Genomic DNA, 20419 nt, shown 5'->3' on the forward strand with positions numbered 1-20419 from the left:
ATGCCAAGTTGTTTCTGTCCAACTTTTCACTGGGAAGAGAGTTGCCCATCTGAGTGCTCATGATGTCGACTTGGTTGAAACAAGTTTTCTTCTTCTTCTTCTTCTTCTCTATGATACAAACTATGTAGAGTTGTTACTATAGCGATCGGTTAGTTCTTCGTGAACGTTGGCGTGTACACAACACACACAGATGGGCTTAAATCAAGCTACCAATCGCTCTAATACCATGGAAAGAATCATGTGTGATTCTGTGCAACAAAAAACATCTGTGTATGTGTGTGTATGAGAAAAGAAAGAAAGAAAGATATATTAACGTCTTCTAAGGCCAAAATTGGCCCATGAGAGAGAAAGAAAGAGAGAGAGAGAGAGAGAGAGAGAGAGAGAACACATGTATACAAAAACAGGAAAACTGCCTTGTTGTGGTTGGCATGGGATCATGTTTGTACTCTGAAGCATCTTGGTGGGGCATCAATATTGAATTTATATGAGCATATGGTGGATCATCGATTTACTTTCATTTGATTTATGTTGGAGGGTATACAACCTTGGATAGAAACGGTGGCATACTTTATAGAGAGGGTAGGAATTAAGCTTGGAAACATGGGGTTTGAAGCTAATTAGTGGAATATCATTAACTCTAAAAGGGATGTCAAATGTGCAGGGTCTCTGATAGTTAAATATTTGTTGACATCTTGGCAAAGTACATTGGTATTTGTGGAATGGCATCATCCACAAGAAAGGGGATTGCCAATTCATTACAAATGGAGGTTTTTGGCGACATCAACGTTGTTAAGGTGGGAAGGTAAAAAAATTCTTAACCTTCAATTTAATCAGATGGCTAGCTTGGGTTTGATAACAGTCAAGGATGCTATGTTGGTGTCACAAAGAAGATTAACGACCTTTAGAACAACAAGATCAACATTTCGTATTCCAAAAGGTTATACCTTTATTTGGGATAAGTTGTTAGAATTACTATCTTCTTATGAGCCAATTCCTGACTTAGATGGGGGATCTCAAGAGCTTGATTGGAGGTTTGTTGGGAATAGGAGATTGACTATGATCTCAAAAAATGATGCTTATCACAAGTTGATTGCCAAACATAAGTGGATGGAAGAAAGGTTTATAAAGATAGGGGGTTTTCATAAGCCCCTTACACAGTGGTTTTATGTGATCAAGGCATATTGGTGTTCTCGATCAATGCTACGAGCTAAGGTATTCATTTGGAGAGTTATGGTTAGAGTTTTACCACTGGAGGATGCATTTAAAAAATTAAACATTGTTAGAGGAATGTGTTTCTTTTGTTCAATGGAATTGGAACATAGTAGACATCGATTTCTTTCATGCTTGATGGCTAGGATGGTTTGGAGGTGTATAAAATTAGTGTGGATGTTTCTAACTGGAGTAAGTCTATCTTCCTTCAGTTGGGTTTTTGCACATATGGAGAATGTAAAAACAAAGGTGCGGAAGCGTTAGACAACCGGCTTGGCCAGAGAGAGAGAGAGATTAACACACAGAAGGTATGCAAGAGAGATAGAGAAAGAGCAGAACAACTTAAATCTATTATCAAAAACTTTGTAAAATTCTCTATAAAATTCTCTGTACATACAACGTGCTCAACAACACTATTCATACAAGTCCTAAGAGGACTGACAGAAATATGGTGTACTTCAATGCTCACATGAGCGTCTGACATTAACTACGAGACATTAACTACCTAGTAGTCTAGGCTGCTACTAGGCTTCCGGTTACTGCTGGATCCGGCTAACTGGTTCCCCAGCTCACCGGCTCACCAATCCGGCTCATCCTTCCGGATGCCAATCCGCCTTAGGCCTATTCAGCCGATCCGGATCCGGTTGAGCTTGTCGCTCAACACTCCCCCTCAAGCTCAACTTGAGGTTGGATCATAGTGTCAGTCTCCATGGCAACCAGTCCTTCCACCCGGCTCCTTCAGGCGTCACTCCGCCTTGCTCGCACTCCTCGTCCGGTCTGGTCCCATTTGCCACGATCCTTCTGATTTTGCACACCTCAACCTCCTCGGTCGGCTTGTCTGCTCAACAGGCCCAATTCAGCTCCCTCACTGCTATGACTTCGACGCTTGCCGATTTGCCGATTCCTTCGTGTTGGCATCGACTTTCGTTGCCTTCTCGTCCTCTTGGCCTTGAATTCATTCGGTTCTTCCGAATCTGTCTGTTGAACCAAATCGGTTGTCTCTTATTCGTTCCAACTCTTGTCCGAATCGGTCGCTCCCAATTCATCTTCTGGTTCCAAGCCCTTCACCACATTGGACCATGTTCGGGTCTTGGCCTTCTTCTTCCGGTCGGCTCTGTCCTTCTTGACTCTGTCACCACCGTCTCTTGTTCCGACTTATTCGGATGTGTCAACTTCCTTTGTTGACTCGGCTCCTTTCTTCTTCTTGTCTCTCCCTTTGTTGGTTCTTCCCTCACCGGCGTAATCAGCAGCTTCTTTGCCTTTGCCCGTTCCGGTGTCTTTGCCCGTTCTCCCCCTCAAGTGTGGCACGTCGAGATGCTGAACACCAAGCATTTCGGTGAAGTGCTGCAACTTGTCTGACCCGAGCGGTTTGGTGAAGATGTCGGCAACTTGCCGATCTGTATGAACATACCGCTCAAGACACGCTCACGCACGAAGTGGTAGTGCACTTCTATGTGCTTTTTGCGAGCATGGAATACGGGGTTCTTGGCGAGCTGCATGTTGCATATGTTGTTGCAGTAGATCAGGACCGGGGTCGGCACCTCGATCCGCAGGTCTTGCAGCAGTTGTCGAAGTCAAATGGCTTCACAGGTGGCAACAGTAACGCCCCGGTATTCAGCCTCAGTGCTCGAAAGGGCCACTATTGGCTGCTTTTTGCTGCTCCATGCAACAGCCGTGCTACCAAGGGAAAACATATAGCCAGAGGTGGATCGACGATCTGATGCATCGTCGTCCCAGTCGGCATCGGTGTAGCCGACTAGCTCTTCGGTTATACCATGCCGGTATAACAGTCCCCAGTCCTTCGTGTCGCTCACATATCGCAAAATTCGATGCGCGCAAAGAAGGTGCTCCACGGTTGGCTTCTGCATATATTGGTTGATCACGCCGACTACATAACTGATGTCGGGTCGGGTGATTGTCAAATATATAAGGCTTCCGACGATTTGTCTGAACTGCTTCTCATCGCAGGCCGGTCTGGAGTTAGGACGGATCTTCTGGTTCCGGTCCAGGGATGTGGAGATCGGTCGGCATTCCGTCATGCCGAACTTGTACAACATATTCAACACATAGTGTCTTTGTGAGAGCAATATGCCGTCGGGGGTTCGGATCACCTCGATCCCAAGGAAATAGTGAAGATCCCCCAGGTCCTTCATCTCAAATGCGTCCGACAACTGGGATTTGACACGGCTGATTTTATCGAGTCCGGGTTCGGTGATGATTAGATCATCAACATACAACAAGATGCAAACCGGACCATCCGGACCTTGCCGGATGAACAACGAAGAGTCGGACTTGGAGGCCGCAAACCCCATCTTACGCAACCGGTGCGTGATCTTCGCATACCAAGCTCGGGGGGCTTGCTTTAGGCCATAAAGTGACTTCTTCAGCTGGCATACCGCCGACTTGTTCATCTCCGACTGGAAACCGGGGGGTTGGGTCATAAATACCTCTTCTTCAAGATCGCCTTGAAGAAATGCATTCTTCACGTCCATCTAGTAAAGATGCCAACCCCTTGCCGCAACAACCGCCAGCACCACACGAACCATCGTCATCTTCGTTACCGGAGCGAAGGTCTCGTCGTAGTCAATTCTGTGGGTTTGTGTGTATCCCTTCGCCCCTAACTAGGCCTTGTACCGGTTAACCGAACCGTCGGCATTATACTTTACCTTGTACACCCACTTACAGCCGATCGGTTTATAGTGTCGAGGAGGGTCAACTAGGTCCCATGTGTCGTTGGCCTCAAGTGCCCGCATTTCTTCCTCCATAGCGGCACACCAATTTGCGTCCTTTGCCGCTTCTGCGTAGCTCTCCGGCTCACGCACTTCCACCACCTTGGTCATGTACGCATAGTGATGCGTCATGTACTCATTGTACCTATACCACTTGACGGGGTTCTTCTAGGGAGAAGACCGGCGTAACTTATCGTTACCCAATTTGAGGCCCTTCTTGGCCGGTTCGGCCTTCGTTGCCAAAGATCCGACTTCTTCTTTTTCAGAGTCGGATCTGCTCCGATCCGACTCACCATTGCCGGTCTCGTGCTCCGGCATCTTCCTCTTCTCCTTTTCCTTGCGCGTGAACCATCTCCTTGGTTCCTTGCACGGGGGGATCACAATAGAGTCTCCACTACTCACGGTTCAACTTCCAACTGGTCAATTTGACTCAATTGCTCGTTCGGCCCGCTCAACCGAAATGATTCCAGACTCACATCTAGAGTCTCGAACCCTTCATCTTCTAACTGGACTGGTTCAGGCTCACTAGCCTCATCCTCCGGTATCAGGTCGGGGTCGGAAGTCGAAGCCGGTAAGGCATACCATGATGTCGTCTCATCAAACTCAACATCTCGGCTAACTCGGACCTGTTTTGTCCGGAGGTTATAACACTTATACCCCTTTTGCTCATGCGAGTAACCGACCAAGATGCATTTTTCCAACTTTGCATCCAACTTCCTCCGCTTCACATTCGGCACATGCACATATGCAATGCTACCGAATATCCGAAGGTGTCTCAAATTCGGCTTGCGCCCGAAATATAGCTCATGCTCAGACACCTTGTCACCGATCCGGTTTTGGATATAGACGGCCGTCCGAACTGCCTCAGCCCAATAGAATTTGGGCATGCTCTTCTCCTCCAGCATCACCCTTGCCGGGTCGATAATGGACCGGTTCTTCCTCTCGGCCACACTGTTTTGCTCCGGTGTGTATCTGCAGCTGAACTCTCTCGGAATTCCTTTTTGCTGCAGATAACTATTGAATTGGCCTGAAAATTATTCTTTTCCGCCATCTGACCGCAGGCACATGATCTTCCTCTCCGTTTCCCATTCAACCAGGCTTTGCAGGTTCTGGAAACACTCGAAGACTTCGCTCTTCTGCTCAATGAGGTAGATCCATGTGTGTCGGCTGTAGTCGTCAATGAAGGAGACGAAGTATCGACTCCCGCCAAGACTAATGTTCTGTGTCAGTCCCCATACATTCGAATGAATAACGTCGAGCTTGTTACGACTACGGTTTGGTTCGGTGGGGAATGGAAGCCAGTGTTGCTTCCCGAGTTGGCAGGTTTCACATATTTGGACCTTCCGGCCACTAAACTTTGGCAAACCGAAAACAACTTGTTTCACTTGCAGGTCTTGAAGCCTCCGGTGATTGATGTGGCCGATCCGCTTGTGCCAAAGATCAATATCTGATTCAATCTTCTGTCCTTTGGCGAACAAAGCGGTGCCGACGTCATTGGTGTCGAGGATGAACATCCTCCTATCTCTGCGCCCTTGCACAATAATTTGGCCCTCTTCCTCGATGAAGCACCCAAGGTGCGTAAACTGCACCTGCATCCCCTGGTCAACGATCTGACCGATTGACAACAGGTTCTTCGTGATAGTCAAAACGTGTAATACGTTCATCAACTTCCCCCTCTGTCCGACGTGGCTCAAAGGTACTTCTCCAACATGCACGATTGGCTGAGGAGTGTCGTCTCCGGTTTCGACGACTCCCGGTTGTTCCAGTTTCTCCAAGAAAGAGAACCACTCTCTGTGGCTCATCATGTGATTCGACGCACCGGAATCAACGTACCACACTTCCTCCGATTTGGAAGTGGTCTTCTTCATCGAGTTAGCCTCGTGTTTCATCACCAAGGCTGGTCCTTTATCGGCTTTTCCGTTTTTGGATCGTCCCGATCCTTCTGCGTAGTGCAAGTATTGTCGGTTCTCTCTGTCGGCCTTGTCGGATCCGGATCTGTCTGAATCAGCGTGCTTCTTCCAGCACTTGCTTTCTCTATGGCCCTTTTTACCACAGTACCAGCATTCCATGTCAGCCTTTGCTTGCCAGCCTCCGGCGCCGCCTTGACTCCCCCTGCTTATGGAGGGTCCGGAACTGTTGTCGGCACATTCTCTATGCCTTCGGTCCTGCTCTTGCCGCCCGCTACCATTGCAAGCCGACCCGCCTCATCCACCACGCCCATGGGGCCGATCCGCCTCCGTGTACAGCATCCGGTTGTCAGTGGGTGAACTTGTGGACGCATCGGTGTGGTTCTCCTCTACAAGGGGCATCGACTATAAGTCAAAAAATGACGGCATATTCTCCCTTGTACATACCGCCGTTCGGAACGCTCTGAACTTAGACGCTAGGCCCCCAAGACAAATCTGCACCATCTCATCTTCCTCTATAGTGACGTTGATAGAGGCAAGTGAGTCACAGATCTCTTTGATTCGGGCCATGTAATCAGCTACCGACATGTCCTTCTGTCGGACATTGCTCAACTCCTGTCAGAGTTGCAGCTTCCGGGCCGTAGTGCTTGCCGCGAAAACCTTCTTCAGGTTTCCCCAAGCTTCTTTTGGCATCTTGGCATCTCGGACATGGCTTACCAGCTGGTCTTCGACACTGGACGCAAAGCAGTACATCACTCTGCTTGCCGCTTGTTCCCACACTGGGAAGTCCTTGTGTGCCGCATCAGGTGTTGTGTCATCAGCTCCGTCGACATAGCTCCAGTAACCATGCCCAAGCAGGTACTGGTGCATCTTGTATGACCAAGATGCGTAGTTGTATTTGTCGAGCTTCTCCACCGAGAGCGAGCTAGCCATTCCTCTATCCATCACTTCTCTTTTTGTTCTTACCGGGTCTTAAGGTTTGTCTCCAGATGCTGATGTCAGCTACAGAGATTCTCAACCCTCGCGCTCTGATACCATGTTAAAACGAAGGTGCGGAAGCGTTAGACAACCGTTAGCCGGATAGCAACAGAGAGAGAGAGAGAGATTAACACACAGAAGGTACGCAGGAGAGACAGAGAAAGAGCATAACAACTTAAATCTATTATCAACAACTCTGTAAAATTCTCTGTACATACAACGTGTTGAACAACACTATTTATACAAGTCCTAAGAGGACTGACAGAAGTATGGTGTACTTCAATGCTCACACGAGCGTCTAACACTAACTACGAGACATTAACTATCTAGTAGTCTAGGCTACTACTAGGCTTCCGGTTACTGCTGGATCTGGCTAACCGGCTCACCGATCCGGCTCATCCTTCTAGACGCCGATCCGGCTCAGGCTTATTCAGCCGATCCGGATCCGATTGAGCTTGCCGCTCAACAGAGAACAAAGAACCGATGCCTCATTTCCAAATTATTTTTGAGTTCTTAAGGTATCGAGGGCTATAGTTTAATTGGAGTATGTGGAATGCCTTCACTTTTGATTCACAAGTTGGGTGAGAAAAAATGTTGTAAAATTAAAGGGACTTCTTTTGTGGTAGTTGTCAATGCTAGAGAAGTCATGAAATCGTAACAATGAAGAGAGAGAACTCTGCAAGGTAACGAAATCTCATCATATTCGTCATTTCAATTAGTTTATAAGGTGGCATTGAGTTTGTAGTCATAGTAGTATTTAGTTTGTAGTTGTAGAAGGGTACTATACTTCGTAGTAAGTTAGTCATGGTGGTGTTTTTTTTACTTTCGTAATGAAAGCCATTATTTACGAAAATGAGAGAGAGAGAGAGAGAGAGAGAGAGAGATGGTGGTGTGATCTTTCTTTCATAATGGAAGTCATTATTTACGGAGAGAAAGAAAAATATATTAACGTCGTCTAAGTCCAAAATTGGTCCATGAGACAATTGGTTTACAACAAAAATGGGGTATTTATCCATTTATAGAAAGTAAAAATAAAATAGAGCTTAAGCTAAATAATTCTAGTAAAAAAACAACATGTTTTATAAGGAAATGGCTTTATACTAGGCCTAGTTTAATTTCCATTCACAAAATCTCTCTACCCATAGTTAAAATATTGCTCCGTTAAGAAAAGAATAGTCTGGGCTTCCGAAACCTTAAGAAGAAGTGGGAGGTCAAAGGGTTTTGATGTGGATGTGGCCCGTGGTCCCAATGTAAAAGGTATCCCAACCATAGCTTCTAGGCGGCGTAGCTCACGTTCCCTTATCTTCTTAATGGTTTCTACTCCATGTCGAGTTGCTTTGAAGCCTAACATCCGAGGGTGTTTGGTTTTTCTTTGCAATGATGTGGATGTGGCCCGTGGTCCCAATGTAAAAGGTATCCCAACCATAGCTTCTAGGCGGCATAGCTCACGTTCCCTTATCTTCTTAATGGTTTCTACTCCACGTCGAGTTGCTTTGAAGCCTAACATCCGAGGGTGTTTGGTTTTTCTTTGCAATGATGTGGATGTGGCCCGTGGTCCCAATGTAAAAGGTATCCCAACCATAGCTTCTAGGCGGCGTAGCTCACGTTCCCTTATCTTCTTAATGGTTTCTACTCCACGTCAAGTTGCTTTGAAGCCTAACATCCGAGGGTGTTTGGTTTTTCTTTGCAATGATTTCTGTTTCATCAAGAGAGAGATGGTGTGTTCTTTCATTCCTAATGGAAGTCATTATTTACGGAGAGAGAGAGAGAGAGAGAGAGAGATTATATTATCAATGTTGCAAGGACATGTGCTACATTTGAATGAAGATTCTCTATATCTTGATTGGACATTTGTGGGGGGGAACAACTTAAGTATGGTTTCAATGACTGAGGTTTATCATACAATTATTGGGAAACATATGTGGTTAGAAAATAGGGTAATTAAGGTATGGTCTTTCCATAGGCCAACAATTTGGTGGAAAAATGTACTTCAGAAGGGTTGGTGTTCACATTTGTCATTTAGAGCGAAGGTGTTTATTTGGAGGGTTAAGGTTGGTGGATTGCCATTGGGTGATGCTTTATGCAAAAGAAAAATTACTCGTGGTTTCTGTTTCTTTTGTACGGTGGAAGTAGAGCACAGTCGACATCGATTTATTTCATGTCCTGTTACAAAGATGGTTTGGAAGTTTATCAATGCAATATGGATGTCCTTGACAGGAGTGATACAATCTCCTTTCAAATGGGTTTTTGCACAAGTGGAATTAGGAGGTCTTTCACCTTCTTTTCAGATTATTTTGGATTATTTGAGGTATTATGGGGTTTGGTTTATTTGGCATATGCGAAATGCTTTTATATTTGATGAACAAAGGGGAGTACATTGTTATGTGTTGAGATTGAAGGGGTTCCTTTTATGGCAATTTTCATTGTTGGAGATGTCAAGCATATTCAATCATGAAGAGAGACAAGTATATAAGTTAGTTGGACATCACATTCGTCATTTGGTCTGATAAGAAAGGTTAGGGGATGTCGAGAGACATATTCATGGTTTGTAAAGATATGAATATGTATCTCTCTATGTAGATATGTAAAGTTGACTTACAAGTTGTAATAGGGGTTTTTTTACATGCAATTAATATAATTGTGTTGTTGTACCAAAAAAAATAAAGAGAGATTATATTATCGTCTTCAAAGGTTAAATATGACCTATAAGACCAAAAATATTACATTTCACATGACACATGTGAAATTGAGTAGCGACTATAAATATTCAAGGACTTTACCAATGAATGTTGCAATCAAGAGTGCACATTGTGGTTGTGAGAGAAATTCGTGCAAGGATTGGGCTTGGTCGAATATGATCAAAGGCATAGCATTGTATCAAAGTGTGATAGTACTCTGACTCTCGAACTTGTTTAGGGCAAAGTGTGCACTGCCGACCACTCTCATCACTTGTGCCCCAATGCCCCGTCTCACATCGCAATGCATGTGAGCTAAGTCGCATGGAAGCAATGGTTCAAATGGTAGATAACAGGATGGGTTCTAAGATGTATCAATGTGTACGGTTTCCCCATTCTTATCTTAATATTGATTAATCTAATAAAATACATTATACTCATGGGATTCACGAGGTTTTTATATCTCTTTCTTATAATCTACTCATAATTAGATTGCCTCAAATTCTTCCTCCTCCTAGTCCAAAACCCCAGCGGTTCCCACCCGACTCACGCAATGATCCAGCGCCGAAAGGCACGACACATTTAGCTACTACAAGTTATTTATTAATATTAAAATTATTTTCATTTATATTAGCCAATTTCGCGAAGTTTCGCGTGCATGTGTCGCTCGAACGGGACCGTCAGGCCTTGGACCGGGGAGACAAAAGAAGTGAGGATAGTAGGAGATTATGATGTCAATGACATGGGAAAAATATATATAGTTTAGATATAAAATAGGCTTTAAACAACAATTAGGCTTAATACCATGATTTTGGTGGGGTTTTTTTACATAGAATTGGTTTCATGATTAATAAAAATAGCTATGAATCAAAACAGGTTTTTATTTTCTTTAGAATTGCTAAGCTTGAACCACGATTTAGGTGGTTTTTACAACAATGGGTTATGAGATTATCAAAGGCTAAAATAATCTAGAGAAGTCGAGTCTAGTGGACTCCGAGCTCGATTCAGAGTAGCCCTCGTGCCACTACAACCTCCTTTCCGCAACGACCATTGAGTTGACTACCACCGAGATGCCGAAGAAGTTGATGTATAAGGAATCCAAGCCCTAAAATATCTCGAGTAAGAAGTATGTTGAGAGATCAAGCTCAACTTAGTTTAGTTAGTTAGTCAACCATGTAACTTCGTAGTTACCTAGATAGAATCTAGTTAGAAGTGTTGACTATAACGACTTAAATAGGACCTTGTACTTAAGTAGGATATTCTAGATCCTCCACTCCCAAGGTCATTTAATATAGGACTTACACGGTTGTACCTATATTCTCCTCACACATGTGCACCCTTGCACATGAGAGCTATATATACCTCATTGATGGTATTTTTGTATTGGATGATGATGATGATGATAATGCTAATTTAACATACTTACTCATCCCCCATCTTGTGTTGTTCATAAGTCTCTCTCTCTCTCTCTCTCTCTCTCTTCCTCTCACACACATACACACACATATCACATAGTCTTCCACTTATCACTTAATCACATAATTAGGTACTAATTAATCCTTGCTTAATTACTTACCTAATTCTTAACAAAGTATAATAGAGGCAAAACTCTCAAACCTGAAAATCCTAACTCCTCTAGTATGTTAAGGAGAAAAGAAGAAAAGTAGAAAGAAGCTCTTAAACCCTAACCCTAGAAGGAAAAAAAGAAGGAGAAAGGGAGGCTATAAACCCTAACCCAAGAAGAAGAGGAGAAGAAGATGAAACCCTAGTGGTACACCCCTAAGCCAAAATGGGCGACCTATAATAAGCCCTACTCCTCCCCTCTTATAGAGGAAAGAGGCGCCTATTTTAACATTACATGCTTTTATTTTATTTCCTTTATCACAAAAAATGGAAGGGGAGCAAAATACTCCTTTATTTGTAGCAATAGAGACTTCAACTCCACACCTCTCTACATATACTTATAAGCCTTAACCACTAAGCTACTATAACCTATATATTATTATGATTATTTATTTATTTATATATTATTTCATGAGATGTGCATGGAACTTCGCTTTTTCTCACACTGCACATGCCACACCACGACACCGGAACACAAAATTTTGCTTTTATGCGTCTTTTGGACCTTTTTGTTTGCTTCCCATGCAATTCTAAGAAGTCGATGTGAGGGGCTTTTTTGAACCTTAAGCATGTATTCAACAATCCTTTCCATGACCATTATCTCAATGGGAAGCGAATCCCGTCTCAAGGAGGAGGGGGTAAAGAGAGAGAGAGAGAGCGAGAGAGAGAGCGAGAGATTAAGTACACGATGCATGAACTTATTAAGCAAAATAAGGGATCATAATACAATAATTTTACGGAGGAAGATTGGTTTATATGTGAAATGCACATAAGAGATCAAAACTAGCCTACTTAGCTTCTTACTTCTTGCTCAATTTATAGTTGATACAAAGGTACCCATTTGGGTTGGCTTAACTAAAAAGGGTGTGCTAAACGGGCGGCACAAAGGAACACATACACACCACATTTCCCTCCTGAGAGAAACAAGAGATTGAGGAGTAGGAACAGGAATAGGAACAAGAGTAGTGGCTTGTCAAAGGAAGGGGAGCATCTGTTGGAGATAGAGCTCCCAAGTGGCACTATCCATGTTGGCAGGTTTCAAATGGACATCAATGGACGATTTTGGTGGGAGGCGAGGGTTACGCCCATAGAGTGCTCGAAAAGGGTTGATCTGTGTCGAGGCCTGTATGGATGTATTGTAGGCGTGGGTAACAAAAGGGAAGATTTGATCCCAGGTTTTGTAGCATGGATTGATGTAAGCAACAATCTCCTTCTTGAGGGTCTTGTTGAGGCGTCCGATGAGGCCATTTGTCTGAGGATGGTATGGGGATTTAAACACCTGTTGGACACTAGTTGAGTTGCAATGACGTTGAGGACATCCCCGTGGAACTAGCGGCCCTGATAAGATAATAGTTGGACGGGGCTAGTGACGAAAAACGAGCTAGCAATTGGCGGATAGAGATCAATCACTCATGTGGACTGAGGGCCACTTGGACTTGGCTGAGGTGGGGCACATGAGGGCTATCGTGTAGGAGGGGAATCAGGGGAAGATCAATTGGCGGAGAAAGTTCAATTGCTCCTATGAATTGAGGGCCACCTGGACTTGGCTGAGGTGGGGGACGAGAGGGCTATCGTGTCGGAGGGGGATTGGGGAAAGATCGATTGGCGAAGAAAGATCAATCGCTCATTTGGATTGAGGGCCACTTGGACTTGGCTGAGGTGGGGAATAGGAGGGCTATCGTGTAGGACAGGGATCAGAGAAACTCGTGGGACAAGAAGTTAGTGGACAACCTAAGGTGAGGGGGGAGAGGTGGATGCTTGGATGTGGGGGGCTGGTACCCCACATTTCCACCAATATGTGAAATGCACATAAGAGATAAAACCAACCTACTTAGCTTCTTAATTCTTGCTCAATTTATAGTTGATACAAAGGTACCCATTTGGGTTGGCTTAGCTAAAAAGGGTGTGCTAAAAGGGTGGCACAAAGGAACACATGCACACCACAATATACTACCTTTCTATATGTACTCTCATAAAATCATAAATCAAACTTTTATGAGGGGGTATCATATAATATCCCTATACATTGAATATAAAGGATATATTCCCTTACATACCCCCTTATGACAAGGGTGAACTTTACACATGTTCTCTAATGAGTGTGTCCACACACAAAGTGTGAGCTTGACTTCTCTAGCCATAGCCTAAGGGCCAATGTAAAAGGACTATTATTTTAATGGATTAAAAGGTACCATACCATATAATCAAGAAACCCGGGTATCCTATGACTTGGAATAACTCATAAAGGCCTGGGACACGTGGGAACATGTGATGGTATGGGCGGCCAAGGAGTTACAATTAGCTACTTCCTTCTACATACATGACATCTCAAATATATTCTTGAGGTGGTATGCGAGGTGAGGTGTGTTGTTGTATTATTCTCTTGGCCTATACATACCTATATATAGGTTGGTGGTGGTGAAGTTTGTAGTGTTGTTTAACACCCAATTTGAGAAGCTGAAAGTTGTACACATACATATACGTACACGTATATGTATGTATGTATGTAGCTGGTATTGTTATTACATATAGAGGAGAAACAAGGGAATGGAATTGTAAGCAGCAGAGCAAGACAGGATAGGAAGGCAAATGAAGAGAGCATATGCCAGAGAGTAGAGAGATCAGAGAGGAGAGGAGTTTATTTGGGGGGTAAGTAGGTTAATGATGGTCTATAGATATGTATGTATGTATGTATCAGTATGTATGTATGTGGCGAATGGGGGGAGACAGGAGAGGAGGGAGGATGTTGATTGATGTATATACATACATGATGATACATACTGATGTGTGTGTGTGTGTGTTTGCTGCTGCAGACTCAGAGTAGACTGGCCTTACTGTTTTACACACGCGCGCGCGCGCACACACACACACACACACACACACACACACACACACACACTCTCTCTCTCTCTCTCGTATTGCACACTCTGACTGACATTCGGACTGTGACTGACTGACTCACCTAAAATCAAAGAAATAGGAAAAGGAGAAGAGTCACGTGCCCTAAAAACCAGAGGGCTCCTGGTGCTAAATTATATTTCTTTTTGGGGGGGGGGGGGGGTGAAGAGGGTGGGGCCCTTTCCCCTTCCTTTCCTTCCATTCCTTCCTTCCTTCCTTCCTTCCTTCCTTTAAAGTCCTTCTTTTCCTTTTCCTTTTCCTTTTCCTTTCCTTCCTGTTCCTGTTGCTGTTGCTATTACTGTTGCTGTTGATGCTGCTGCTCTCGTATCATCCTCTCCCGCAATTCAAGCAATACATTTTACATACATATTCCATTCCATTGATGATTGATTGGTGGGAGCGGGGAGAAACCCTCGTGATGGCCCACGTGACCTCTATCCCCTCCCTCCCCCCCCCCCCCCCCCCCCCCCCGTCTCTTTTTTCTGCATACACACACACACACACACACACTCTCTCTCTCTCTCTCTCTCTCTCTCTCTCTGAAAAAGCAAACATGAACCCAAACAGAAAGAGATTACAAACCAAAACACCAACACACACTCCCGTCCCCTCAGGGTTTGATTCCTCAAACCAAACAACCCATACCCACAATACAGGAGGAGGAGGAGGAGGAGGAGGAGGCGGAGTCACACAGAGTTTGTGAATAATTTCCTCACACACAACAGATTAATGGCTACTGCCTCAGATTTATAATATCCAGCCGTGTTCTTAAGCCGCCATTCTGACAAATTATTTATGAAACTCCACATTCCTCCTCCCTTGTTTTCAAAACATTCATGTGGAATTCCTCCTGTGTAGGTGATGGTGGTAGTAGGAGTAAGAGGAGGAGGAGGAGGAGGAGGAGGAATAGTAGTAGTACTCGGAATACAAACACACAGACACATACGTACTGCAGCATGCCATAAGCCCTGATTATAGAGAGAGCAGCAGAGCACACGGAGAAAACAACAGACAGGACAATAGACTTTCTTGGGGGCAGACATACAATAACTTGTACCCACCTCAAAAGACCATGGCTACGAAGCAGTCGTCTTCAGGAAGCTCAGTGCAGAGGTCGAGGCAGAATCGGAGGGCAGTGGCTCAGACCACCGCAGATGCGCATCTACACGCAGTGTTTGAACAATCTGGAGACACTGGGAGCTCCTTCGATTACACACATTCCATTGATGCCAGCAGGTCTTATACCAGCGGGAGTATGCCAGCTCAAGAAGTGACTGCTTATTTGCAAAGAATGCAAAGGGGTGGTCTTATCCAACCCTTTGGTTGCATGTTGGCTGTTGAAGAAGATAACTTCCGCGTTATTGCTTTCAGTGAGAATGCACCTGAAATGCTGGATGTCCTTACCCAGACTGTCCCCACTGTGGGTATGAGAGAAATTCTCCGGATTGGGGTAGATGCCCGGTTGCTCTTCACCCCATCCAGTGCTGCTTCCCTTGAGAAAGTGGTTGGTGCTGTGGATGTGTCCATGCTAAATCCTATCACAGTATATTGTCGAAGATCTGGGAAACCTTTCAATGCTATTGTTCATCGTATTGATGTTGGCTTAGTTATAGATTTCGAGCCTCTGAAGGGTGCGGACATGGCGGTGTCAGCTGCCGGTGCTCTTCAGTCCCATAGGCTTGCTGCCAAGGCTATTTCTAGATTGCAAGCACTACCTGTTGGAGATATTAACCTCCTGTGTGATGCAGTTGTGGAAGAGGTCCGTGAACTCACAGGATATGACCGAGTGATGGCGTACAAGTTCCACGAAGATGAACATGGGGAAGTTGTGGCTGAGATTCGAAAGTCTGATATGGAGCCATACCTTGGGTTGCACTACCCAGCCACCGATATTCCTCAAGCCTCACGTTTCCTGTTCATGAAGAACAGGGTAAGGATGATATGCGATTGCCGAGCTGTAGCAGTGAGAGTAATTCAGGACAGAGAACTTCGGCAACCTCTTAGCTTAGCTGGTTCCACGTTACGAGCTCCTCATGGTTGTCATAGCCAGTACATGGAGAACATGGGATCTATTGCTTCCTTGGTCATGGCTGTGATTGTGAATGACAACGAGGAATCTGAAAGCAGTAATCGGAGCAATCAACAACAAGCACAACAACCTAGGATGAGGAAACTTTGGGGTCTTGTGGTATGTCATCATACGACAATGAGAGCTGTTGCCTTTCCTCTCCGATCAGCATGTGAATTCCTCATGCAAGTATTCGGTCTTCAGTTGAACATGGAAGTCGAGCTCGCTGCACAGATGCGAGAGAAGCACATATTGCGAACACAAACACTCTTGTGCGATATGCTTCTTAGAGATGCACCAATTGGCATCGTCTCAGAATCTCCAAACATCATGGATCTTGTCAAATGTGATGGGGCTGCTCTCTACTACGGAAAAAAGTATTGGCTTCTTGGAACGACTCCAACTGAGGACCAAATCAAAGACCTCGCAGAATGGCTTCTTGATGTTCATAGGGATTCGACGGGTCTTAGTACAGATAGCCTCAGTGATGCTGGATATCCTGGTGCAGCTAGCTTAGGAGATGCTGTGTGTGGAATGGCTGCTGCCAAAATTACATCCCGAGACTTTCTGTTTTGGTTCCGGTCTCACACCGCAAAGGAGATACAATGGGGTGGAGCAAAGCATCACCCAGACGATAGGGATGATGGTAGAAAGATGCATCCAAGGTCCTCATTCAAGGCCTTCTTGGAAGTGGTTAAAAAGAGAAGTCAGCCATGGCAAGATGTTGAGATGGATGCGATCCATTCCTTGCAATTGATATTGAGGGGATCTTTTCAAGATATTGATGACAGTGACACAAAGACGATGATACATGCGAGGCTTAATGATCTCAAGCTTCAAGGGATTGATGAGTTGAGTACTGTTGCGAATGAGATGGTTCGGCTGATCGAAACAGCCACCGCACCTATCTTTGCTGTTGATGTAGGGGGATATATCAATGGATGGAATGCCAAAGTTGCAGAATTGACAGGCCTTCTGGTTGAAGAGGCAATGGGGAGATCCTTGGTAGGGGAGCTGGTTGTCGATGAGTCTGCACATACTGTGGATAGGTTACTGTGTCTAGCCTTACAAGGTCAGAAGCAAAAGGAAGTTTAAATGTCACACATTTCGAGTAGTGTTATTGAGAGAGAGAGAGAGAGAGAGAAGGGGAAGGGGTTAGGGTTTAGATAAAGAGGGGGACAGATTGTATCCCAGAGGATGTATTATATATATATATATATCATAAAAAGTCACCTCATTGCGTCTTTTTTCTGACTGGAACCTTGCAGGAGATGAGAAACAAAATGTGGAGATTCAGTTGAAAACTTATGGTGACCAAGCAGAGAACGGGCCTATTATATTGGTCATCAACACATGCTCAAGTCGAGACTTCACCGAAAATGTGGTTGGGGTTTGCTTTGTGGGTCAAGATGTAACAAGGCAGAAAGTGGTGATGGACAAGTTTACACGCATTCAAGGCGACTACAAGACCATTGTGCAAAACCCTAATCCTCTGATACCCCCGATCTTTGGAGCAGATGAGTTTGGTTATTGTTCTGAGTGGAATCCAGCCATGGACAATTTATCGGGTTGGAAAAGAGAAGAAGTTATCGGTAAGATGCTCATAGGGGAAGTATTCGGAACAGAGCCCAGCTCATGTTGCAGGCTAAGAAGTCAAGACTTTATGACAAGGTTCATGATAGTACTCAATACAGCAATGGGAGTCAAGGACTCAGAAAACATCCCTTTCGGCTTCTTTGACCGGAACAATAAGTACGTAGATGCGCTCTTGATTGTACATAAACGAACCGATGGTGAAGGGGTAACGACAGGGGTCTTTTGCTTCCTCCACACAGCAAGTCCCGAGCTTCAACAAGCTTTACAAGTCCAGAAACAATCTGCAAGGATTGCTTTAGAAAGGCTGAAAGAAGTAGCTTACATGAAGCAAGAGATAAGAAATCCCTTGTATGGGATCATGTTTACAAGGAAATTGATGGAGAGCATGGATCTCAGTGAACCCCAGAGACAGATACTGGAGACCAGCGCTCTCTGCGAGCGGCAGCTGCAGAGGATCCTAGATGAGGAGAATTTTGAAAAGCTTGATCAAAGGTAACTACTCAATCCTCACCCACACACAACAACAAAGAAGAAGAAGAAGAAGAATTTATCTCAAAGTTTTCAAGTTTTCTCTTTCTGATATCTTTCTTTCTAAGAAAACAAGAGAGGGATCATCTTTCTCAAAGTTTTCAAGTTTTCTTGGGGATTTCTTCAAATGTTTCTGAAAAACAAAGATTATATTTCTGGAACTCGGTTTTTTCTTTTTGTAATTGCTTGCACATACGTTTTAAATTTTATACAGTAGTGGTTGCTTAGATGAAATGGCAGTTTTCATGCATACAAGGATCTTCGTGGTATTAGGGCTTACATTAATACCCAATAAGTACTTGTCAGAGGAAGTTTTCTTTTGTTTCGTATAAGGAAGCTCAGAGAATTGTGCAGAAGAATGAATAAAGATTTGTTAAAGCTAGCAATGATGAATAAATGCAATTTTCTTAAAAGCATCAGGTGATGCAGAAGACGTGCAAGAGAGATAATCACTGCTGAAGAATTTTAACAAAAGCAGAATTTTTCGTTGAGCATCAATGCTTCCTTCATGTGACATAAAAATGTTTCATATCGTTTGAAAGGAATTTGCTAAAATGGACCAGCTTTCTTAGCCTCTTCTAAATACTAGTTTTTTGCTGCTGTATGTTGATTGCTATGTGAGTAATGTATTTGTTCACCTCAGCAACATTGAGCTGGAGACTCTGGAGTTCAACATGGGCACAGTGATGGATGCGGTAATGAGCCAAGGCATGATTAGGTCTCGAGAGAAAGGTCTTCAAGTTATTCGTGAAATGCCAGCCGACATGAAAAGCACGAGTGTCTTTGGGGATCAGCTACGGTTGCAACAGGTGCTCGCCGACTTCCTCACAACTGCGGTGAGGTTCACATCGTCATCAGATGGGTGGGTCGGGATCAACGTGAACCTGACCGTGAAGAACATGGGAGATGTCCTTCGTGTTGTTCATTTTGAGTTCAGGTATAAAATTTAAAACTCAACCCCATTCTTAGAACTGTATTCTGGTGAGAAAAGCAGCAAAATTAGGAGCGTTTCAGTGAAGAAAAACCCAACAAGCTCCCTAGGGATACTAACCACAAATTTGATATTGGTTTGACTAATAGGGTATCACATCCAGGGTCTGGAATCCCCGAGGACTTGGTTCAACAAATGTATGATAGGTCACAAGAAGTGACACAAGAAGGGATGGGTCTCAGTGTTTCGAGGAAGCTGTTGAAGTTGATGAATGGGGATGTGAAGTATGTACGAGAGCCGGAGGCTGGGGTATGTTGCTTTGTTGTACATGTAGAGCTGCCCCTTGTGCAAACGGATGATGAAGCTGCCAAAGGCCTAGAGTTTTTGTAGTGTGTTTGCTAATTATAGCTCCCCCTCCCCCTCCCCCCTCCCCCCTCCCCCCTCCCCCTAGTCTAAGCAAATCTTTCGTACCTATATCTATATAAACTGACTATTATCGTTTCCATTTCAATAGAACAAGAGTTTATCAACCCATACAGATTTTTGCATTGGGCTTCTTCTTTGGGATGTTTCTTTCGTTCTTCTCATTGGGGTTGGGCATGAACAATGAGGTGGTTCATCCTATTCTTCTTGTACACACACACACACACACACACACACACACACACACACACAACATGCCCAATTCTCGTAGTTAAACATCTAATCCACTTCACTCTCATTGCCCCATTCGTCCCATTCGTTGGCATAGGATCTGTGTAGAGGATTGTTACTTGCCCTCTTTCATCATTACACATTCTCATCCTCTTTCACCACATTGTGATTTAGTATGTTTAGCAGCTCTCCATGTGTTCTCATCAAGTTCTTGTCCTTAAACGTCTTCTATCCTTTATTATAAGTTCCTCTTTCTTTCTTTGCTCTCCCTTACAAATCTTGATGCATGCATCTGAAGCTTTATCAATTATGTGATTATGTCTCTTTATCATGAAATTGTGTCGCCTCTCCCCAATGAAGAACTACGTTTCAAATTGTCCCTAGCTATGGCACACCAACAGAAATTCCTCCATATCCCTATAAACTAGATTTCTATAAGGGAGATCTTGAGTATTGTGGCCAATATTATGTGCACAAACTTGTGATTAAGAACATGGTTGGATTCAATATATAATAATAATAATAATAATAATCACATTAGTTCTAGAATACATTTTATAAGTAATGACAGTGCTTGATTACAAAACTTTATGTTGTACATGCAGCATCAATTAAGAGTTGAT

General features: G+C 44.1%; 1 protein-coding gene across 1 annotated transcript; it reads left to right on the forward strand.

The window, feature by feature from the left end:
* Nucleotides 1-14718: 14718 nt before the first annotated feature.
* LOC147860214 (phytochrome 1-like) lies at nt 14719-20063 on the forward strand. The gene is made up of 4 exons (XM_087324265.1): nt 14719-17159; nt 17356-18175; nt 18855-19148; nt 19292-20063. Exons 1-4 carry the CDS (start codon nt 15092-15094, stop codon nt 19530-19532), a joined length of 3423 nt encoding a protein of 1140 aa, XP_087180391.1. The 5' UTR covers nt 14719-15091; the 3' UTR covers nt 19533-20063.
* The last annotated feature ends 356 nt before the right edge of the window (nt 20064-20419 follow it).

Source organism: Azolla caroliniana, unplaced genomic scaffold (genome assembly GCF_043228905.1).
Source record: "Azolla caroliniana isolate FFs.n. ecotype wild unplaced genomic scaffold, voAzoCaro1.0.p SCAF_9, whole genome shotgun sequence".
Classification (NCBI taxonomy): domain Eukaryota; kingdom Viridiplantae; phylum Streptophyta; class Polypodiopsida; order Salviniales; family Salviniaceae; genus Azolla; species Azolla caroliniana.